The 21,700-nt window shown below is 55.5% G+C and overlaps 5 protein-coding genes across 5 annotated transcripts; 4 read left to right on the forward strand and 1 right to left on the reverse strand.

The window, feature by feature from the left end:
* Positions 1-31: 31 nt before the first annotated feature.
* Positions 32-751, forward strand: MFIFM68171_00467 (DNA-directed RNA polymerase II subunit RPB1; the record flags this gene model as incomplete). The annotated part of the gene is made up of 1 exon (XM_071055889.1): positions 32-751. The coding sequence occupies one exon, from the start codon at positions 32-34 to the stop codon at positions 749-751; it is 720 nt and encodes a 239-aa protein (XP_070911990.1).
* A 263-nt stretch (positions 752-1,014) lies between these two features.
* Positions 1,015-2,267, reverse strand: THG1 (tRNA-His guanylyltransferase; the record flags this gene model as incomplete). The annotated part of the gene is made up of 8 exons (XM_071055890.1): positions 1,015-1,233; positions 1,293-1,397; positions 1,452-1,540; positions 1,595-1,767; positions 1,821-1,865; positions 1,916-2,047; positions 2,111-2,200; positions 2,254-2,267. 8 exons carry the CDS (start codon positions 2,265-2,267, stop codon positions 1,015-1,017), a joined length of 867 nt encoding a protein of 288 aa, XP_070911991.1.
* Positions 2,268-2,624: 357 nt separating this feature from the next.
* SWD1 (chromatin binding protein) lies at positions 2,625-4,092 on the forward strand (the record flags this gene model as incomplete). The annotated part of the gene is made up of 2 exons (XM_071055891.1): positions 2,625-2,983; positions 3,039-4,092. 2 exons carry the CDS (start codon positions 2,625-2,627, stop codon positions 4,090-4,092), a joined length of 1,413 nt encoding a protein of 470 aa, XP_070911992.1.
* Positions 4,093-4,987: 895 nt separating this feature from the next.
* On the forward strand, positions 4,988-10,374 carry RPO21 (DNA-directed RNA polymerase II subunit RPB1; the record flags this gene model as incomplete). The annotated part of the gene is made up of 3 exons (XM_071055892.1): positions 4,988-5,344; positions 5,406-10,288; positions 10,347-10,374. 3 exons carry the CDS (start codon positions 4,988-4,990, stop codon positions 10,372-10,374), a joined length of 5,268 nt encoding a protein of 1,755 aa, XP_070911993.1.
* A 10,237-nt stretch (positions 10,375-20,611) lies between these two features.
* MFIFM68171_00471 (uncharacterized protein) lies at positions 20,612-20,956 on the forward strand (the record flags this gene model as incomplete). The annotated part of the gene is made up of 1 exon (XM_071055893.1): positions 20,612-20,956. The coding sequence occupies one exon, from the start codon at positions 20,612-20,614 to the stop codon at positions 20,954-20,956; it is 345 nt and encodes a 114-aa protein (XP_070911994.1).
* Between the last annotated feature and the right edge of the window lie 744 nt (positions 20,957-21,700).

Genomic DNA, 21,700 nt, shown 5'->3' on the forward strand with positions numbered 1-21,700 from the left:
TAACCCGGTAGCCAGCCCCAAGTAGCCTGCCATGGATGCAGCCGCCCTTCTCAAATCTCAGGGCTGGCGGGGCAAAGGCTTCTCCCTCCATCCCACCAACAACAACATCGGCCTCGCCAAGCCCATCCTCCTCTCGCGCAACACCGACGGCCGCGGCATCGGCCAGAAGCAGCACTACACGAGTGACCAATGGTGGCTGCATGCCTTCGACCAGAAGCTCAAGGGCCTCGACACGTCCAAGAAGGGCGCCGTGGTGCAGTCGGTAACACAGGGTAAGCTGGACGTCATCGCCAGCACCCAGCCGACCGGGAAATACACGGGCGCGAGCGGGCTGTACGCGTCGTTTGTGCGGGGCGGCATGCTCGAGGGCACTCTCGACGTCGAGAGCGCAACGGGAGAGTCGACCGACGCTACGCCCGCGAGCTCCGAGGACAGCGAGGCTTCCGTCTCGGCAAGAGAGAGGAGGGGCGAGACAAAAGCGGAGAGACAGGCGAGGAGGGCGGCGAGGAGGTTGCGCAAGGCAGAAAGGGCCGCGCGAAAGGCTGCCGAGGCAGAGGCGGCGCGGAAGGCCGCTGAGAAGGTGGCAAAAAAGGAGCTGAAGAGGGCGAGGAAGGCCAACGAGACCAAGGAGGAAAGACGGGCAAGGAGGATGGAAAGGCGGGCGCGAAAGGAGGCTAAGAAGAGGAAACGGGAGGAGGCTAAGAGGAGGAAACGGGAGGAGGCTGCGTTGCAGAAGCCGGGTGAGGGATGAAAAGGCTCGAACTGGATTTCGGGTATTCTGTTCTCTCAGGTCTTGCGCCACGAGCGGCAAGCCGAGGTCGTGATGTGTGGATATCCAGAGGCCTGAAGCCGCTAGTGCTACTGGATAGTAGCTCCTACGTTGGCGCAATTCTACGCGACTTCGTGGGGACGTCGGGGCATGAGGCCCCTTCCGCAAAAGGCAGGCCCGCGGTCACGGCAAAACTGCCATGCGACAGGGGTGGGTGGGCTATTGCTGCCTACTCAAATCGATATTCAAGGCTCCTTTGGGATCTTGCCCGGCTTGTTTGATAGCAGCCACGGCCGGCGGTCCCAGAAGTCATCCTTGATAATGTCAAGGTGTTCCACCACGATTCGTGCCTTTGCGCGTCGCTTCTTGTCGTTTTCAGTCTGTGTCTTTGATTGCTGAACCGGCTCCGCCACATTGTCGGCTTCAGCGGCGGCGTTGTGTGTACCAGGTTCCACCAGCTCGTACTAGCGACGTGAGTTAGCTGCCGTGGAGAGTCATGGCAGAGGCAGCTCAGGAAACCCACGTCTCGGAAGACAACGCTCCCCTTCTTATACATTTCGGGCTCGTTGTTGTAGTTGATGCTGAACTTTGAAAAAAGGATCTCGTTCTTGTCGGCGGCATATGTCCCCTGTATTTCTCGAGTTAGAAGCGTAAAGTGGCTTGGTCGGTAAGAGAACCTCACCTTGAGGGTTTTCTCGGCTTCAGTGGTTCCCAGACCTCCCAACTGAATGAGGGCCCAGAAAGCCGTGTTGTAGAGATTGTTGATATGGCCTAACATATTAGGACTGCATCGACACATAGCGTAATCCGAGATTCAGTATTTACAATCTACCTGTCTCCAACTCATGTAATCTCGCAGGTTCTGCACGCTGGGGTAGCATACTGCTCGACCGTCGAAGCTGGGCAACGGTGGGGACAATGGAGTGTCTGGGAAGTAAGTCGACCAGTAGTGTACATAGTACGCCGTAAAGGTAGATACGATCGTCGAGACTAATTTGCTGCGATGACTCAGTTGTGGTATTCGGGATAAAGAATTGCCAACCAAGCACACCTGGATCGCCGTTCGAAGAGAACACATGTCTTGTGGAAGACGAAGCTAAATTGATGTGTTAGCCAAATTAGGCTTTGGGAATGGGCAGGACATGCCTGTATTCATCGCTGACCCCATATGCGATGGTGATGTCGGGTAGCTCGGCCATGACTGCCCTGGCAGCTGCATTCATGAGGTCAAGAGCCCGCTTGTCGTTTGGCTTCTCAAACCCATATTTGGTTGCGAACCTGTCCCGTGATCAGACAAGGCCATCTCTATCTCAAGAAAAAGGTACAGAATAGAGGGCGTACTTTGTGAAGCCCCGCCCGTCAATTCTCACCACAACCCAAGTGTTGGGGAGGAGATTGTCAGGCTGTTCGAATTGCTTCACATATTCGAATCTTGGGCCCAAATTAGCGATAATATATATTGGGCTAGACCGCACTCATCTTACTTGGAGTTGGCCATGTTGTAGAAATGTCGAGCGTCCCTCCTTTATGCTGTTAATTGTCACAGCTGAGCCTCAGGGTACCTGTTGACCAGAAGCTGGTGAAGGTACGAGAGATTCAAGACTGAGACCCCGCATGCTACATGCGCTCGGCTGCCCTGGGAGGTATGTGCTTGGCATCCATCCCACTGTCTCGCGGGAGGATCTGCCGCTGAGACCCCTGTCACCCCAGGCATTTCAACCACCCCAGTGAAGCGGCTCGGCGGGGCTTTACTGCAGCCTTGCCGCGCCTTAAACTCAATTCTTCTTATCGACTGCGCGTGCCGTGCAAACAACCATCAAGAGTTAATCTCCGCGCCAGACATTCCGACGCGGCAATGAATCTTCTTCTCTCCGATGACTACCTTCTCCAGGACTACCCCGAACATATCACAAACACCATAAGGTCCGGGCACTCAACATGCGTGCGCTTCAACCGCAAGGGCGACTTCCTCGCCTCGGGCCGCGTTGACGGCACTGTTGTAATATGGGACCTGGAGACCATGGGTGTAGCGCGCAAGCTTAGGGGACATTCTAAGAACATCACGTCCTTAAGTTGGTCTCGATGCGGCCGGTATTTGCTCTCGGCATGCCAGGGGTGGAAGGCAATTCTATGGGACCTGCAGGACGGGAAGAGACATCGCGAGGTGCGCTTCCGTGCGCCAGTCTACGGCGCCGAGCTCCATCCGTGGAATCAGTCTGTTCTACCCAAGTAGCCATGCTTGGGGAGCATGTGGGCTGACGCCTTGCAGTCACCAGTTTGCTGCAGCCCTATTTGAGGATCAACCGATGCTCGTCGACATCACCGAACCAGCCGACGTTCGATATATCCTCCCCTCCGTCCCGAAACGACCACACACAGAGACCGATGCTGCGCTGAAAGAGAAGCAAGCCAAGGAGGATGCAAAACACATGACGACAGCCATAATCTATACGGCAGCCGGCGACCATCTGCTCGCTGGGACGACTAAAGGACGCCTCAATATCATTGACGCAAAGACGCGCGAAATTATTTACTCTGAAAAGATAGCGAGCGGCATCGTTACCACGCTACGGCTTACAGAGTCTGGCAAAGAGCTCCTGGTGAATGCCCAGGACCGCATCATACGGACGTTCCACGTACCGAACCTTTCTGCAGCAGATCTTGACCCGGACACGATTCAGATACCACTCGAACACAAGTTCCAGGACGTGGTCAATAGGTTATCGTGGAACCACGTAGCCTTTAGCGCCTCGGGCGAATACGTAGCGGCATCAACCTACAATAATCACGAACTATACATCTGGGAGCGCGGACACGGGAGTCTGGTGCGCATGCTAGAGGGCCCGAAAGAGGAGCAAGGCGTCATCGAATGGCATCCGCACAGGGCTCTGCTGGCTGCATGCGGTCTCGAGACGGGCAGAATTAATATTTGGTCCGTCACCAGCCCGCAAAGGTGGTCGGCACTTGCACCAGATTTTGTTGAAGTGGAAGAAAATGTGGAGTACATCGAGAAAGAGGATGAGTTCGATATCCACCCGCAAGAGGAGATCCAGAAACGGCGGCTGGATCAGGAGGACGAGGATGTTGATGTGTTGACTGTGGCTAACGGCGGTGGGCTGGAGGAGGATGTAGATGCATTCCGGATGCCCATCCTCTTCAACCTAGGCGAGTCGGATAGCGAGGAAGAATTCGTGAACGTGTCGCTTGGGACGCTGCGGAGGAAGAGCCCGGGGGACCCGGATGACGGCGAAGCCACGGGCGAAGATAAAGGACCTGGAAAGAGAGCGGGTGGCACTGGACGAGGCCGAGGGAAAAAGAAATAGGCAACATAGAACAACTAAATTCATGTAGTTCGATACATGACGTATTGTTGTGCTAAAATGCATGGTGCCATACTTCCGAACTCGCCACAAGCGGTGGCTCTCGGCGGGGTTGGGTTCGCATGGTGAAACTCTGTTGCGGTTCGCCAAACTACTATGAGGACGTCTGAGTTGAGTTGAGGACGCATGGAATCCACCGCCAGAGAGCAAACCAGCCTAGTATTGAATGGAAAAGGCCAGGGTGAATACCGAGCCGGTACTCGAGGCCAATAGCAGCAAGGTGTGCGGGGAGAAGTCGCTTATTGTAACTTGCCCGTGCAATCGTTGCTTTGTTTAACAGTGGGTCGTTTCCAAAGTGGGACTAGCCTGCGCCTCTCTCCCGCGTTGCTTTGTCAAGTCGAACTTTTCAGGTCTCGGCGACGCCATCCGCCTTCGTTACAAAACCATCCCCCAACAACTTCCTTGCGGGCATCGCAAATCGCGTCCGAAATCCAGCATTCTTGTCGCCTGCGCGTTCCCGACAAGGATATCGAGTGCCGATTGCGATCTTCGAGTTACCCATTTTCTTCTCGAGTTCTGACCAGACTGGAGGCAGCAGGGTCTTGACGATCGCTCCTTCGGGGCCGGCTGGCCTGACAGCGAAGTGGAGGAGGCCATCAATCAACCATCACCAAACCCCGTCTCACGCGTTCCCTTATCAAAGTTTCCTTCGAGCTCGCAGTAATATCAGCCGCTTTTTTCGCCTAGATTTCTCCTTCTCTGGCGTACGGTACCGCGCGCCGCGCTATCGCGACATTCGCTTGAACCCGCCAGCAGCACCAGCCGCTGCTCTTTCCCGCAACTTTTGCCATCTCTGCTTTTCCGTGTAGCATTTCTTTGCATTACGTCTGCATCAAAAATGGCGAACCTAATCTTCGCGCATTCGAGCGCGCCGCTCCGGACAATCAAGGAGATCCAGTTTGGCCTCCTCTCTCCAGAGGAGATCAAGGCCATGAGCGTAGCCCATATTCTCTATCCCGAGACCATGGACGAGACCCGAACGAAGCTCCGCGATGGCGGTCTCAACGATCCTCTTCTCGGCTCTGTCGACAGGCAGTTCAAGTGCAAGACTTGTACCGAGAACATGTCCGAGTGTCCTGGCCACTTCGGCCACATCGAGTTGGCTCGGCCCGTTTTCCACCCCGGCTTCATCAAGCGCACAAAGAAGCTACTCGAAATCGTTTGCCATAACTGTAGCAAGGTGTTGGCTGATAGAGTTAGTGCACCCTACCCCAACGGGTAGTGTGTTTGTGTGGTTGATGCTGACCCTTGACCAGTCTGACCCGCAGTATGCCGCTGCCATGAAGATCCGGGACCCCAAGGTTCGGTTCAAGCGTGTCTGGGATATCTGCAAGAGCAAGAAGAAATGCGACAACGAAGCCCCCAAGGGAGCCGACGATGGCGAGTTCAATCCTAACGGCGACTCCGGAGAGGCGCCAGCCGGCGGCCACGGCGGCTGCGGCAACTCTCAACCGACCATCCGCCAGCAAGCCCTCACTCTCTGGGGCACAGTGGAGGCCAAGGATGAAGATGGCGTCAAGACAAAGGAAAAGAAAATCATCACGCCCGAGATGGCTCTCAATATTTTCCGCCGCATGGCCGATGACGAGATGGTTGACATTGGCCTTAACATCTCACAAGCCCGGCCCGAGTGGATGATCATTACGGTTCTCCCGGTCCCTCCTCCTCCCGTGCGTCCTAGTATCTCTATGGATGGCACCGGAACCGGCTTGCGGAACGAGGATGACTTGACATACAAGCTTGGTGACATCATCCGCGCCAACGGCAACGTCCGACAGGCGATTTCCGAAGGCTCGCCGCAACACATCATCACGGATTTCGAAAACCTCCTTCAGTACCATGTGGCCACCTACATGGACAATGACATTGCTGGTCAGCCGCAGGCGTTGCAGAAGAGCGGGCGGCCCGTCAAGGCCATCCGTGCCCGTCTCAAGGGAAAGGAGGGCCGTCTGCGGGGCAACTTGATGGGAAAACGTGTCGACTTCTCCGCTCGTACGGTCATCACTGGAGATGCCAACATCTCTTTGGACGAGGTCGGCGTGCCGCGCAGCATCGCCCGCACCTTGACCTACCCCGAAACGGTCACGCCCTACAACATCGCCAAGCTCACCCAGTACGTACAAAACGGCCCGAATGAGCATCCCGGTGCCAAGTACATCATCCGCTCGGACGGCACTCGTGTCGACCTTCGCCACCATAAACGTGCGGGCTCAATTCAGCTCGAGTATGGCTGGAAGGTCGAACGCCACCTAGTCGATGGAGATTACATTATCTTCAATCGGCAACCGTCTCTGCACAAGGAGTCCATGATGGGTCATAGGGTCCGCGTGATGCCTTATTCCACGTTCCGCCTTAACCTGTCTGTCACATCTCCTTACAACGCCGATTTCGACGGTGATGAGATGAACTTGCACGTACCTCAGACTGAGGAGACGCGTGCCGAGGTCAAGGAGCTGTGTATGGTTCCGCTCAACATCGTATCGCCGCAGAGAAACGGCCCTCTCATGGGTATCGTCCAGGACACGTTGGCTGGCGTTTACAAGCTCTGCCGGCGTGATGTGTTCCTCACCAAGGAAGAGGTGATGAACATCATGCTCTGGGTGCCCGAGTGGGATGGGGTCATCCCTCTTCCGGCAATCTTCAAACCTCGGCCCCGGTGGACGGGCAAGCAGATCATTGGCATGATCATCCCCAACATCATCAACATTCACATGAGCTCGGATCAGAAAGACAAGAACCATCCATTCAAGGATGATGGCCTTCTGATTCAACAAGGAGAGCTGATGTTTGGCTTGCTTTCCAAGAAGAGCGTCGGCGCCGCGGGTGGTGGCATTGTCCACCTCTGCTACAACGAACTTGGTCCCCAGGGCGCCATGGATTTCCTTAACGGCTGCCAGCGGGTGGTCAACTACTGGCTTCTGCATAACGGACATAGCATTGGCATTGGCGACACCATTCCCGATGCCGCAACCATTGAGCTTGTCCAGAAGCACATCGATGATGAGAAGGAAGAAGTGCGCCGCCTGACCGTGCAAGCCACCAACAACGAACTTGAAGCCCTTCCCGGCATGAATATCCGTGAGACCTTCGAGAACAAAGTCTCGACGGCGCTTAACACCGCCCGTGACAAAGCCGGCACAACGACGGAGAAGAGTCTCAAGGATCTCAACAACGCCGTCACAATGGCACGCTCCGGATCCAAGGGGTCTTCGATCAACATCTCGCAGATGACTGCCTTGGTCGGGCAGCAGATCGTCGAAGGAAAGCGCATCCCATTCGGCTTCAAGTACCGTACGCTCCCACATTTCACAAAGGACGACTATTCTCCCGAGGCTCGTGGCTTCGTCGAAAACTCGTACCTTCGTGGCTTGACTCCCTCCGAGTTCTTCTTCCATGCCATGGCTGGTAGAGAGGGTCTGATTGATACTGCCGTCAAGACGGCCGAGACTGGTTACATCCAGCGCCGTCTCGTCAAGGCGCTTGAAGATGCAGAGGCTCACTACGATGGCACAGTGCGGAACTCGCTCGGCGACATCATTCAGTTCATCTATGGTGAGGACGGCCTGGACGGTATCGCAATTGAGAAGCAGCGCGTGGACCACATGAACATGTCGAATAGTGCCTTTGACAAGCGGTTCCGTCTTGACGTCATGGACGAATCCAATTCGGGTTCCGCGCTCGAGGCCTTGGAATACGGCAAGGAGATGGTCAGCGACCCGACGGTGCAACAACTCCTGGATCAAGAGTACGAGCAGCTATTGGCCGATCGCCAACTGGTGCGGCAGATCAACCGCCGGAAGCTGGCCGAGGATAACATGCAGCTTCCGCTTAATATTGCTCGTATCATCGAGACTGCCAAGAAGCTCTTCAAGGTTGACGACTCACAGCGTAGCGACCTCACGCCCAAGGACGTGATTCCTGCCGTTCAAGCTTTGCTTGCCCGGATGATCGCCGTTCGCGGCAACGATCCAATCTCGCAGGAAGCTGACTACAACTCGACCATCTTGTTCAAGATCCAGCTGCGGTCACGCTTGGCTTTCAAGCGTCTCGCTGTTGAACAGAGGCTCAACAAGCTGGCCTTTGACCATGTCCTGGGCGAGCTGGAGAACCGGTGGTCTCGGTCAATGGTCGCCCCAGGAGAAATGGTTGGAGTGCTGGCCGCCCAGTCAATCGGTGAACCGGCGACACAGATGACGCTGAACACATTCCACTTTGCCGGTGTGTCGTCCAAAAACGTCACGCTCGGTGTTCCCCGTCTCAAGGAAATTCTCAACGTGGCAAAGGACATCAAGACGCCATCCATGGTTGTCTACCTTGATTCCGCGAACGCGACCCAGGAGGACGCCAAGAAGCTGCGCAATGCGGTCGAGCATACTTCACTTCGTTCGGTCACAGCGGTCACGGAGATCTATTACGATCCGGAAATAACCGCTACGACCATTCCTGAGGATTATGATATGGTCGAGTCATACTTCCTAATCGACTCACCTCAAGATTCCATCGACAAGCAATCCCGGTGGCTCCTGAGAATCACGCTGGATCGACAAAAGATGCTCGATAAGGGACTTCGGGTTGACGATGTTGCGCTCAGCATCAAGAACGAATACGAAGGGGACCTTGCTGTCATTTACAGTGACAACAATGCAGAAGAGATGGTAATTCGCGTCCGCGTCATCCGCGAAGCCGACGACAAGGACGAAGACGGCAACAAGATCATCGAGGACGATGTGATGCTGAAGCGGCTCGAGAAGCATCTCCTCGATTCGTGCACCCTCCGCGGCGTAGCCGGCATCGAGCGCGCCTTTTTGAACAAGGGCACCAAACTGGTTGAGCTTGCAGATGGCTCTCAGGCGGCCAACAAGGAGAAGCTGGAGTGCCAGGAGTGGTATCTCGACACGCAAGGTACGGCTCTGAGAGAAGTCTTAACCATTGACGGCGTCGACACCAAGCGCACATCCACAAACGACTTGTATCAAATCGTGGATGTGTTTGGTATCGAGGCCGCTCGGGCTGCTCTCATGCAGGAGTTGACCCAGGTGCTGGCATTCGATGGTTCTTATGTCAATCATCGTCACTTGGCACTTCTCGTTGATGTCATGACGTACCGCGGTAGTATTGCCGCCGTTACACGCCATGGCATTAACCGCGCTGACACGGGCGCTCTCATGCGCTGCTCCTTCGAAGAGACTGTGGAGATTCTCCTTGAGGCGGCAGCCGTTGGTGAGCTCGATGACTGCCGTGGAATTTCCGAGAACGTGATGTTGGGACAGATGGCTCCTATGGGCACCGGCCACTTTGATGTGCTCCTTGATCCCAAGATGCTCGAGACGGTCATCTCGGACAACTCACGTATGGGTCTGATGCCTGGTATGACGATCAAGGGAACGCAGCTCGAGGGCGCGGCGACGCCCTACGATACCGGCTCGCCAATGGCAGACAATGGCTATCTGGGCAGCTATTCTCCAACCATGGGCAACTTCTCGCCCATCCAGGGTGCGGGCTCCGACAGCCCGAGCGGCTTCACAACCGAGTATGGCGGTGGCTTTGGCTCTAACACTGTCAATCCCTACGCTACGAGCCCGCGCGCTACCAGCCCCTTCTCCACCTCGCCGACTTCGCCATTTAGCTATGGCGGTTACTCACCATCGTCGCCGGCCGGGTATTCGCCCACATCGCCCCTCATTGATGCCGGGAGTCGGTACGCGTCGAGCCCGCAGTTCAGCCCCTCGTCGCCCTCATTCTCGCCGACCTCACCGATGCTACGGCCTGGAAGCCCGACGAGCCCCAACTACAGCCCGACGTCACCCAGCTACTCGCCCGCATCGCCAGCCGCGACCAGGCATTACTCTCCCACGTCTCCGGCGCAGTTCAACTCACCGACTTCACCGTCATACTCCCCTACGAGCCCGAGCTACAGCCCTGCGTCGCCGAATCTGCATGCCACTTCACCGTCTTACTCACCTGCGTCGCCGACCTGGTCGCCCACGTCACCGGACGCCTATTCGCCGACCAGCCCGTCGTTCCAGCGGTCGCCAGGACAGCAGATGTCCCCGACTAGCCCTGGCTACTCGCCGACGTCGCCTTCATTTTCGCCGAGAACTCCGGGCCGAGGCCCGTCGGGAAGCGGGGGTGACCAGTAGTAAGCATCTCCGCTATGGTATGCTATGGAGCCTTTAGCTGACTTTTGCCATCTTTAGCTCACCTACCTCTCCGACGAATGATTGATTGAATTGATCTGAGTTCATTCTACGTCAAGGCGGCCGGTAACGTTTTGAGGCGATATGACGTGGGGCTGAAGCTGCGTTTCCTTGGAAGAGAGCGTTACAAAGGGAATGCCGCGGAGTCTCCGAGGCGTTTACTATTTCAGTTCGAGAACATACAAGGGGAGCGATTGACATCTTTTTGTTCTGAATTTTTTTTTTTTTTTTTTTCCCTCTCCATCGGTTGCTTCTCACTCTACTAGTTTGGTATAGGAGAGCGCCACCGCAAGGACGGGGACAGCAAGGAAGAAGAGAGAGGAGTGTGGCCGGCCCCCCTTAGAGATGCATTTTGCCTGAACGGGTTTTCTGTTCCCTTGCCTCAAATCCCCCCTATAACTTAGACTGAGACATTCAGATTGGTCATGGCTGTTTGCGGCTGCTGCCACGGTAGATGGGTGGATGGATGGATGAATGGGCCGATGGGAGAACCGGGCGTATGTGAATATGAAGGGCAAGGGGGCTGTGTAATTTGTCGTGTTTGTAACCACTACAGTTTCTCGGTCAGTCAGTCGGTCAGTCGGTCAGTCAGGTAGTCTGAATCAATGGCAACTGACATCTGACATTGCACGTCTGATGAGGGATGATTTTGGGCTGACGAGTGCGGCGGGGAGCGGGATGAATCAAGACATCAATAATGAATCCAATCCTTGATGGTTCGGGACGTATCATGTGCTTGTGTCGGTGTGTTGAAGTGCGCGGGTGCTGATATCGTTCTTGTTTGAGAGACAGAAAAAATGAAGGGCCTCGATCAACGTCACTCTATTGGCGTGACCTACTGGAGGGTCCCCGGTCCTGGTGTAGCGTGCTGTGGGTTTAAGGCAGGATTTGGACATCATGCCTTGCTTCGTCCGTTCGGCTGTCTAAGTGGTCGGGGGCTGCTCGAACCGACAAATAAGGTCAGAAGATAGGAGTAGCGTGGGCCTGTCTGCTGTCGAGGAGATCCTAGCCCGTTGACGGATTCTGATTTGTTGTTTTCCGAGGATAACGGGATGATGATGATGATTATGATGATGCACATGCGGACTTGCCTGGGCAGGGGGCCGGGGACGGCTTTACCCTGTTTCCCTGCTCTTTCTCCCCGGCTGCATCATAATATACAACATAGGTCTTGGTGCCAGGGTTGATTGGGCGGATTCCGCGGTTGACACGATCATGAGGGGGAACGGGGTCATCACGCACGGTGGAGCCTAGAAGTTTTCTGGGCCTCTCCGAAGCGGTGATCGTCCGGACGAGGCGATGAGGCGTGATATGCAGGCCGGAAATTGTCCAGTCATTTCACTGCTCTAGTCGGTTTAGATTCATGCACCCCCATCATGGTCCCGGGACGCGGGAAACCACCTCGGATTTACCACCCTCTGAGGCCCGTCCCACCAGTACGACAACAGATCTTGGCGCCTTCCACGGGTGGGGTTGGTCGGTCGAGGCTGATGAACTCGTCTGGGGATGGAGGCTCAATGCAGAGGCAGGGAGCGAGCACGGCTCGAGGGTGGGTGTTTGAAAATGCTTTCCCTAAGGCTCAGCCTTGGGCGTTGTCACGGTGGCCGCATCCACAGAGGCCCAGTACGCCGTTCACAGCCTCTCCGAGGTCCTTCGGGATGCCGCGAGAAAACGCCAAACGAGGGGGAAAAGATGAATGAACGAGACGACTTCGATCTGGGCACGACTGAGGCTGCCGGTCATCTCCGATGGCGTCGATCATGGTGTTGCGCTCTCGAAGCCATGTGGTTGCGTGTTGTTGACTAACAATTTCCGTGGCTTTGGGTGCATCAGGGATGGTGTCGGTCACAGTGCGAGCGTGGTTCTCTGATCCGGGCCCGGCCACCCCCGCCGCCGCAAGTTCAGACGAGTCGAGATGTCTTAACAATTCTTGCAGAGGTCCGTACGCAAATCTGCTTGTGCGTCACTGACCCTGGTTACGCACGGACCAGGTTACCAGACTGTCGGGTCCGGACCTCGCTCGTCTTCTGCTTCAGTGCGGTGGCTGTGCGAAGACATGGGGCACCAAAACCTACACGTAACCATATTTCGATTGACGTATGTGAACGAAAGTTCTGCACTGAAGTGGGACGACCGACCGACCGCACTGCGGGAAAAGTGTCATAATCTTACCGAGACGAGGATTGTACTCTGATGTAGCGCATCACCCGGCAGTACATCAGATACTTCCATCGTGTTGCGGCCTGCAAGTCCCACCGGCTCCGGTACAATGCCCGCCGGCTCCATACGGGATGATGCCGAGCGCCGAGTCCTCCTCCACCCCCCTGCTTAAAAAGCCATGATGTTGGTGACAGGCGATGAGAAGCGGCATTAGGGGAAGCTGTAGGATTCGAACGAGATTTTCGGAAACGGCCTCTCCAAGTGGACAACGTTACCCGACGACTGCCAGGTGGGACCCTCCACACACCTGCCTCGCATGCGGGCAATGAGACGATGTGTGCTTCCCCGTTGGGACTCGTGCACGAGCCGATCACGCACCCGGACGGGTTCTTGTGACTTTCTCAGAGCCCAATTGGCTGCTGCTGACCATGATATCCCAGTCGCCTGCGCTTAAGAATCGAGGTCGACCGGCGTCAATCTTCCGGTGATCCAGTCAGAGCTCTGCGATGGCGAGGCTCGTCGCTTAACCCCGGATAGCCTGTGCGTTGCCTTCGGGTGTAGGTGTAGGGCGATAGGCCGAGATTGCAAGCCCCACGGAAGAGCCGCGCTCTGTTGGTCCACGGCGAGCATGAAGAATTTTGCGAGATGCTTCTTTGCGGCTGTTGACAAATTCAGGGGGTTCGAGAGTCGCGTCACTGTGACAAAGACGACAGTGCGCCGAGCGATGTTGTCTATCTGTTGGTCAAGGCTGTCTCTCTATTCCTTTTTCCTTGGCTTATGGTCTTGACATTCCTGACGCTCTAGTACTATTCCGTGCTGCCAAGTATTTCGGGTCTCACCGAAAGCCAGCCTCGTGTCTTGCGCAAGCCACCGATTGCGTCAACGACGTGGCCATGTGTTTGGGGGGTTTCAGATGCCAATGTAGTACAAGTATACGTAGTGTAGAGTGGGAAGGTGTCTTTCTTCCCGCTGCCTGAGTACCTTGGCCCCAAAGCCCCAGTGGTAAATTCGTGCTACCACGGCTGCTACAGGCAGTTGCGTTACATCGAATTCCATGTTACACGCAACCGTTAGGTATCACCAGGACGAGCCCAGGCGTAAACACACCTGGACAGATGGGCGCGGAAGGAAAGAGGAACGGTAAGATGCCCGGATTCTCGAGCCACCCCATGAGAGTGCGATCGAGGTCCCCGGCAATCCCCATACATACATCATCAAGTGTTAAAGTTCAAGGCAGGCCAAGCCTTCACGGGTTCACATGTTGACGCCTCTCGACTTGCCGCCTCCAACAGGCGGATTCCATTGGCGGGGCGTCCAATCGCAGCCGCGAGGGCCGCGAGGGCAGAACCAACACGCGTCAATCGCACATTGTGCCACAATGCAAGGGGGAACTGGCTATGATGGGATCTGCAAGTTCACCCCATCTGATCACACGGAAATACGCCATTCTGCCGGACCGCGCGGAGACGGCGTGTTTTGCCAGTTTTGGACTGTGGCGGCGCGCCCCCTATTCTACTGGTATTCTCTGCTAAGATATGTCGGCGGGCGGGTTTTTGTTGGCTGCGTGTTGGGAGTGTTGGGAGGTGATCGTGTCATTATTTACCCGAAATCCTGAAGTGCTTCCGAAGGACTCGACGCTCGGATCTCAGTTAACTGGCGGAAGAAGATCTATGTTCTAAGAGTGCGGCGCAGCCATGCGGCGAGCCGGAACGGCCCAAACCGATAGAAAAGAAAGAAACCAACAAGCGATGATGGGCGTGTGGTCGCCCCAGGCCAGCCAAGCCCTGCTCCCCCGACCTGGCTTGGAGACCCACTCCTAGGGCGACAAGCTTCCGGACAGGGTTGGGATTCCTTCCCGTTTCGGGGCATCAGGACCCGCCGCACGGGCCACAGGCTGCTTTCACCTAGAAATATCACTCATGTGACAAGGCACTGCTGCATCTCTTGCGGCCACAGCACTTCGCTTGCCGTGGAGGATGGTGGCTAGGAGCGGGCATGTCTCCGAATTTCGGCCGACCGTCACGACAGTGTAAACGGGTCCCAGAGGCGAAGAACCACTGTGCTGCACTAAACACGATTCCGTTCACCGGAAACAGTTCCGTCCCCGACGAGAGAGGCGATCAAGTTATACGTCCCGGCTGTCTTGTCGGAGTTGTCAACATTATCAATGCTGTCAATACTGTCAACGTTGCCAACACTGTCAAAGCTGTCAGTTCCACGGCAAAACCGAGCCGCGCGGGTAAGGCCAATATCTCAAGCGCAGATGGCCCGTTTAGCAACATTGTTGCGGGACTCTGAGAGAGCAGGCGAGTGAGAGAGTGCAATTGAGAAAGATTTCAGCGCTTTGCGAAGAACAATGTATCTCGCAGAACTATGTAACACACTAGCAGCCTCGTATACTATTCAAAAACGCACACCAAGAAAGGAAATCACCGCCCGCATACAAGCCGGCACACAGTCCCAACCTTTGGGGTAAACACAAGAGTCAGCGAAAAGGAGAGTCCTGTCCAGCACTGGCAAACCTGGTTTCTCGCCCGCCCATGGCGGCCCCATCTCCGCAAACAACAGCCTCAAAACACAGCATGTAATCGTAATGGTCTATCACTGTCTACAAAATCTTCGCTTTTTCTTCTCCCCTTTTGCTATCGACCGCCGGATGTCACTGCTGGGTATGTGTTCGTGTGCGAACCCGCTTCCGGGGGGAGCAGGAAGGCTCAAACGGTCGAAATGAAAAAGTGGGTTATCGGATCGCGAGCTGTGGCTCTCTTGAAAACCATGTTAGAAGAATCATCCCGCACGGCGCAACAATGATGGGCAGTACCGGATATCTACTAGTAGTACCTGCTCCTGCTCGTCCCATGGGATCGGCACATGTCGCAGTTGCCGGCATTCTCGTGCGTGACGTATCTGGGAGGGTTTTTCACACAGTATCCAGCCGCCCGGCATTCCGCGTCCTGGACAACCTCCTGCTTGGAGTGGCCGCACTCATAGATGAAGGTGTAAATGGTGCACATTGTGGGCTGTAGGGTGGTTTTCGGCGAAGGCGTGCGTAGGAGAGTCTTTGTGAATGTCCTGACGATCGGAAGCGCAATAGACAGTGAGTCGCGTGGTTGTCTGGAGAGACTGAGAATGCAGTTCAGGTTGTGTTTGGTGATGGGGGGGTGGTGAAGATTTGGAGGTCCAGATGGGAATCGATGGCCCCCTTTATACACGTTTCTTCGTGATGGGTTGCCCACCCTTCAGTCGTAGCCTGGTGTTGGTTCCCTGCTTTGCCGAGGCCTTGCCGGTCCAGTGATGGCTCGAGAGTTCCCTGTATGACTCTTGGACAATGTCTGTTGGTGGCTTCATGATCACTAGGTAGATGCGGCGAAACTGACCGAGTTGGGTTGAGAGCCGTTGGTTGATCAACGGCCGTGGTCCTCGCCGGGAGGACCTCGATCGAGGAATGTAACAATCCGGCACAGGAACACATGTACAGCCGCGTATACCTACGCCCAGAGTACCTTCCTCATCTTTTTAGTGCAGTTGCGAACTAGTACCCCTATGGCTGGTACGTGTGGGCCCATCTGAGAGCGGCATGCGGCAAGGGGTAAGTAAGGGTGTGGGAGAAAGCCTACCCAGGCCTATCATGTCACCAGAGCTTTCCGCCTGAGCCCCCAGCGTTGGACCCTCAACCACTAACACCAACAGTGCGAGAAGGGACCACCCCCCTGTGCCATCTGCCGGTATGACAGGTACAAGAACTTCGGCATTGGCAGAGACGGGGGGTGCGATGGCGACCTTCATCTCCGGCCGCAGGAATAGCCGAACGATGGTCTGGTCGGTTTGTGGGCTGCGATGATGTATACTTCCCTTGTCGGTGCTCCGCAGGGGGACTGAAGGACCAAGACATTGCCAGGATGAGGGGGAAACGGAAGAAACAGAGACAGTAGGAACCGGGGGTATGGTTCACACCTGGGTGTCCGCAGCGGTCCGTTGGTGAGTGTAACGAGACGTAACGAACAATGGGTCATTGCAACTAGGCATCAGGGGCGAAGTCTTTCATGCGTTGAAATGAGACGCCGGTGAACAAGAAGAGGTACTTGGCAGAGGAGGGAACCGGAGACTTCCCGGTTCTGTCGGAATTGACAGACAGAAAGAGTTTAGAGGTAATCCCCTCGTGACATATTGGAACGAGAACAGAGACCCAAGGGCATGCCCAGGCGTCATGATGTGTTTATTGGTGGAGGGGAGAGGGAGGGTGGACACCATCGTGGACACCGTCGTGGATACCCAAGGGGCCGGATGAATTCCTGCAACCAAGGAGTAGCTGCAGTTACGGCGTCGTCTTGCAAGGCGCAGATGTAAAGGTTTGGTGCGGATGGGAAGGTTGCATATCAGGGGCCACGCAACTTTGATCGTAGATCCATCAGACGACGCAACAACCCCCAAGTCCAGGGGCGCCGTCCCAGGTCAGCAAAGGACAAGTAGGCCGCAGAATACCAACCAAGATCCAGCGTGAAAATAGCATAGTGTTGCTGGAAACAACAGCTGGGGAAGTCGCAATTCCGGGCTGGACGGGTGGTGCAGGAACCGAAGATGCGGCAAGCCGGCTAGGAGTTGCAAAGAACTAGCGTTTGCCCGGAGCTCGGTGCCGAGATCGACGTGTGTTCTGCCTACCCGGCATGCGGCTGACCAATTGACCTCAATGGACGTTCTAGGTTTGGCAAGTACACAAAATGGAGCGCAAAGCAAAAGGAGTGTAACGATTCTGGAAGCCCTCACCAAGACCAAAACAAAAAAAAAAAAAATAAATAAATAAATAAATAAAAAAGAAAACCGCACCAGGGAGCCTCTCTGTAGGCCAATTAACGACCAGGTTCTCGTTTTGGCCTGCCGATCCTGTACATCGTGCATCCTCGCTGCTCTCCCCACCTGCAGCCGGCTCGGCGGGAAGGCACACTTATGTACAACCCCTGTCTGGCATACCGTCACAGGTGGTGCTAAGGCCTAACCTCAACTTCAACCCGGAAAACAGCCAAGTTTACTTAGCTGAGTTTTGTATCTTCACCACCTGCCACCGGTACTCAATATCTCCATCGCTATATACTCTTTAATCGCTATGCACGCCAGTTCTCTTCAACTTTGCGGCTTTGGTGGCCCACAAGACACCGAACTTGCTAAACTTAGTGCGCGGCTCGAGAAAGCCTCGTGCGGCCCCCCATGCGGCCACCTCGTTCTATAGTATCCTCCCGGGTACGCATCCAAGAACTCCCTAGGCCGGGATTTTCGGCCGGCGTCCTCGACACAGCCCAGAGCAGCAGCGGGGTTGCCGGGACCTAAACACCAGAGCCGGTGAAGTGCCCCCATCACCTGCCTAACCGAAGGTGGCGCACTCGCAGTTCATCTTCTCCCTATTTCTCGAAGGCTTTGTTTCCGGTCAGGGCCATGCGACCTCGCCGATCTGAAACACTGCGCTCATGAGGCCAAAGCCGAATTGTGATAGGCTGGAATACTAGCACGATGGTAATTCTCCCGCCCCTTAGCCCTCATCTGCATCCTGGTCTAACCCGAATGGCGTCACAGGAAAAAGGGGCAATGGCGCTGTCAAAGCCCGTTTAACCTGTTGGGTGGTGCACGCCGTGGCGTAGGGTCTCTGCTGGACATCGCCAACTGGTTTCGTTCGCCATTTCAATGGGTCCTTTGCTTAGCTTGATTGGAGGACCAGGCCAGTAGACCGTTGACCTCGCCTGGGCACGGCACTGCCTAAAATATCTGCTCGAGACCCGGTCAAGTGTCGCTTCAGAGGCGGTTGAAGGAGGAACTGGCGTGGTCAGGATGATTAGATTGCAGTTATATCGGCGTTTCTCGCGGCTTCGTTGTGATGATGATGACAACCGCCCGTTTCGACCGGCCTGAACGGTAGCATATCAGGACTATAGAGCTGGTAAGTGGGCCCTATTTATATTCTCTCTAGCAGCGATAGTGACACCCTGCTTTCATGTGGAGGCAAAGCGGGACGGATACCGCAGTCGCGGATGTTGGATAATCTGTCATGGACATTACTGCTCTTGTAACCCGTCATCGAGCAGCCGGGTTCTCGCGTTTTCCCTTGTTGACGCGGTCGATGGCCCGGAAAACTACCGTTCGGCCCCTCGAGCGGACAAACAAGGCTACGGTGGTTATCAGGAGACTTCCAGTTTCCATTCGACAAGGGGCTTGGTTAGTGAGTGGCTTGGTATACGCGTCTTCACCTGCGTGTCCCGTGCATGGTTTTGATCATACATACAGACATGGCGGGAGACCGGCCTAGGCCGTGTGCGTCAATAGCGAGCAGATACAGAAGCTCTAGTCTGATTGATAGGGAGTCCCCGCAATCGATCACGGTACAACCCCATCCTGTGGGAAGAGCGGTTCTTTCGCGGAAGTTTCATCCCGCATTTCATCTCCGATGGGACCTCGGTCGACGTCGAGGGGAAGGGGTCGGCGTCTTCTCATGTACCCAACTTCCCCCAGGAAGGGTTGGCAGAGCAAGTGGCCTCTAGGTCACCCAGGAGACTGTGGTACAGACCCCTATGTTGACTTACTTTCTTCTACATACATATTTCGGCAGCATACCGAGGTGTGAATGTAGCTTCAGACGGCAAGTTGGTCGTCACGTGTACTGTTATTGGCCAACAGCCGGTCAAACTACGCTGCTGTAGGGATTGGCGGAACTGGTAAGCAAGATATCGGCCCAGTTCGATGAAAAGGATTGAGGCCCCTATGGAGGATGTCGCAGCGCACAGCCGCCTATTACGCAACAACATGCTTGCGATGGATGACAGTAGCATATAGAGAGTCATTGGCCATGCTTCGCAAACTGTATGTTTTGCTCCTCCGGCCAGCCATCTTAACTACCGGCTCCGTTCATTCTGTGCGGTTCGGAAAGTTCAACATGTTGCCATCGTATCCTTACCTCTTCTGGGCTGAGCTGAGCTGAGTTGTACTTTGAAGCTTAACCAGAGGACCAATTGATTTGGTGCATCTCCGCGCCTGCTATTGTTGGTCATGCCACCGTCGGGATCAGGCGACGACAGCGAACCACTCATGCGTGTTCAAGGTGATGCCACAGCGGTTAGCTGCAGTGTCTAGAACGCAAGGACAGACCATCGCAACAATCGACAGGCAAGCTGAGCACTTGGCCAGGGTGCGGTGGCAGCACGTCGTTGGATGCTTGGCTGTATTAGCCAGTCCCATCGTCAGCGAATATGCAGCGCCCGAGCGACCGTGGTGCGGATGCAGAAGACTGAGGGGCATTTTCTAGGGTGCCCCGCGCCCCGCACCCAGCTCCTTGGATGGCGGCATTGGGGATCGACTGACAGCTGCGATCGCTCCGAGATATCTTCGCCCGGTTGCCGGGGATCCAATCAACGGTCGCCCGAGGCCCCGACGTCACGACTCCGTCCCGGGATGAGAACCAGGCACGCGGCTCTGTCGCGCTCGCAGCTCCACATCTTCAAATATTTGTTGTATCAAAGTCTATCTCGTCGTTTGCCGACATGATGCCACCATGAACTGAGCCCTTTGACCGCGTATCCCGCCTATTTTCGCACGCGCTTTCCCCCCTGAGGTGCGTCGCATGTTGCGGAGTGCGGATAGCGAAGGCATTACGAGTCTGTCCTGCTTCTTTCCCCATCTTCCCCTCTCGTCTCGGCTCAGGCCAATTGCGAGCGCACGTGTTGCCGCCAGTCGCCGAGAATGCTGGGGTTCGTCTCGGTAGTTAAATCCAATCATGGCAGGCGGGGCCCGCTGCCCTCTGCTCATACGCCGCCGTGAAACGGGGTGCGTGCGGCCGGGGGGTGATTTGCGAAAATCCTCATGTGAGCAGCTTTGCGGAGCACAGAGAGGGCAGGGGGGAGGCAGGATAAGCGTCGGGAGCGTGGGGTATAGCAATCCCCAGAGCATATAAGGGCAAACGACCCCCCCCCTCTCACACACACTCCACCAGGTTTCTTCTGTTCCTGCTATCTTCTTTCTCACCAGATCACGCCCGCCGAGCAGTCGTCTCTGATACTGCCCCTCGCCGAAGCTCAGCGAAGAATTTGAACAACGAGTGTGAAACCGCACCCGTCATCCTCAACACAATGTCGGCACCCACCCCGCAGGAGCTCCGCCAACTGAGCGAGCAGACTGTCGAATTCCCCTTGCGGGTCACCCAGCGTCGGCCCTCCACATTCTTGTCACTGGCACCCAAGACGTCGGATTCCTACCCTCGTACGCAGAGGGTTCCGCAACCTCTCACGGCCGAGGCTCTCGCCGAGGTTCCGAAGCAAGATGGCGTTAGCGCCGACACGATGAAGCGCCGCACCTCGAGTCTCAGCAGCGACGCGTCCAAGAACCGGTTCCGCTTCCTTAAGCTCGGCCCCGTCCATTGGGGCGAGCACCAGGATGACCACAAGGAGGACTTCCACGAAGTCGCCGTCGAGTAAGCAAGCATCCGCCCGCCGGCTGCCGCCGACCGACGACTTTTTATTTTCCTACTTTTCATTCTCTCATGTCTTATCATCATCATGATACGATGCCAAAACCATGGTTTCTCAGGCTTTTTTTTCTTCCCCTTTCCTTTCTTTCTTTTTTTTTTCTTTCTTTTTCTTATCCTAACCCGTTGTCCCCTAAACATGGTAAACGCCATCAGAGGGCGGGGCAATAGGACGAGAACGTGTTTGAGTTCATCTCATTTCGCCTGTTCAACCCCCTCCGAAAAAGCTATGTATGAATTTTCTGCTAGAATTGGCTTGGTGATGGTGGGGAAAGAGACGGATGACGGACAAGGATCCCGGTTTGTGGTTACACGACGGTTGCGCGAAGAGGGGAAAGCTTGACTGGAGATAGCGGAATCAAGATGTGTCTCCCCGAGACTCTAGCGTACATGATATTGCATGGTGGTGTGCTGGTCGAGCAGACGTATCGTTGGTGGCATCATCCCACATCCGGTGGATCGGTCACTGGCGGCTGCTCGCCTGTTGGTTCGGTGCTTCCCTCTTTGCTTGGATGCACCAATACGCGCGCAGATGCCACCCATGTATTCTGGGGAAAGTGCGGAGACTTATGCATGTGAGACGACTAGATCTGCGGGGGTCACTTCACACTTTACGTACGCGGTTGAAGGCTTCGAAGAAAGAGTGTGGGTGAGAAAGGTTAAGCTTCATCCTTCGCAGCAGCATTGAACTCCA

The sequence above is a fragment of the Madurella fahalii genome, assembly GCF_045866475.1.
Source record: "Madurella fahalii IFM 68171 DNA, scaffold_1, whole genome shotgun sequence".
NCBI lineage: Eukaryota > Fungi > Ascomycota > Sordariomycetes > Sordariales > Madurella > Madurella fahalii.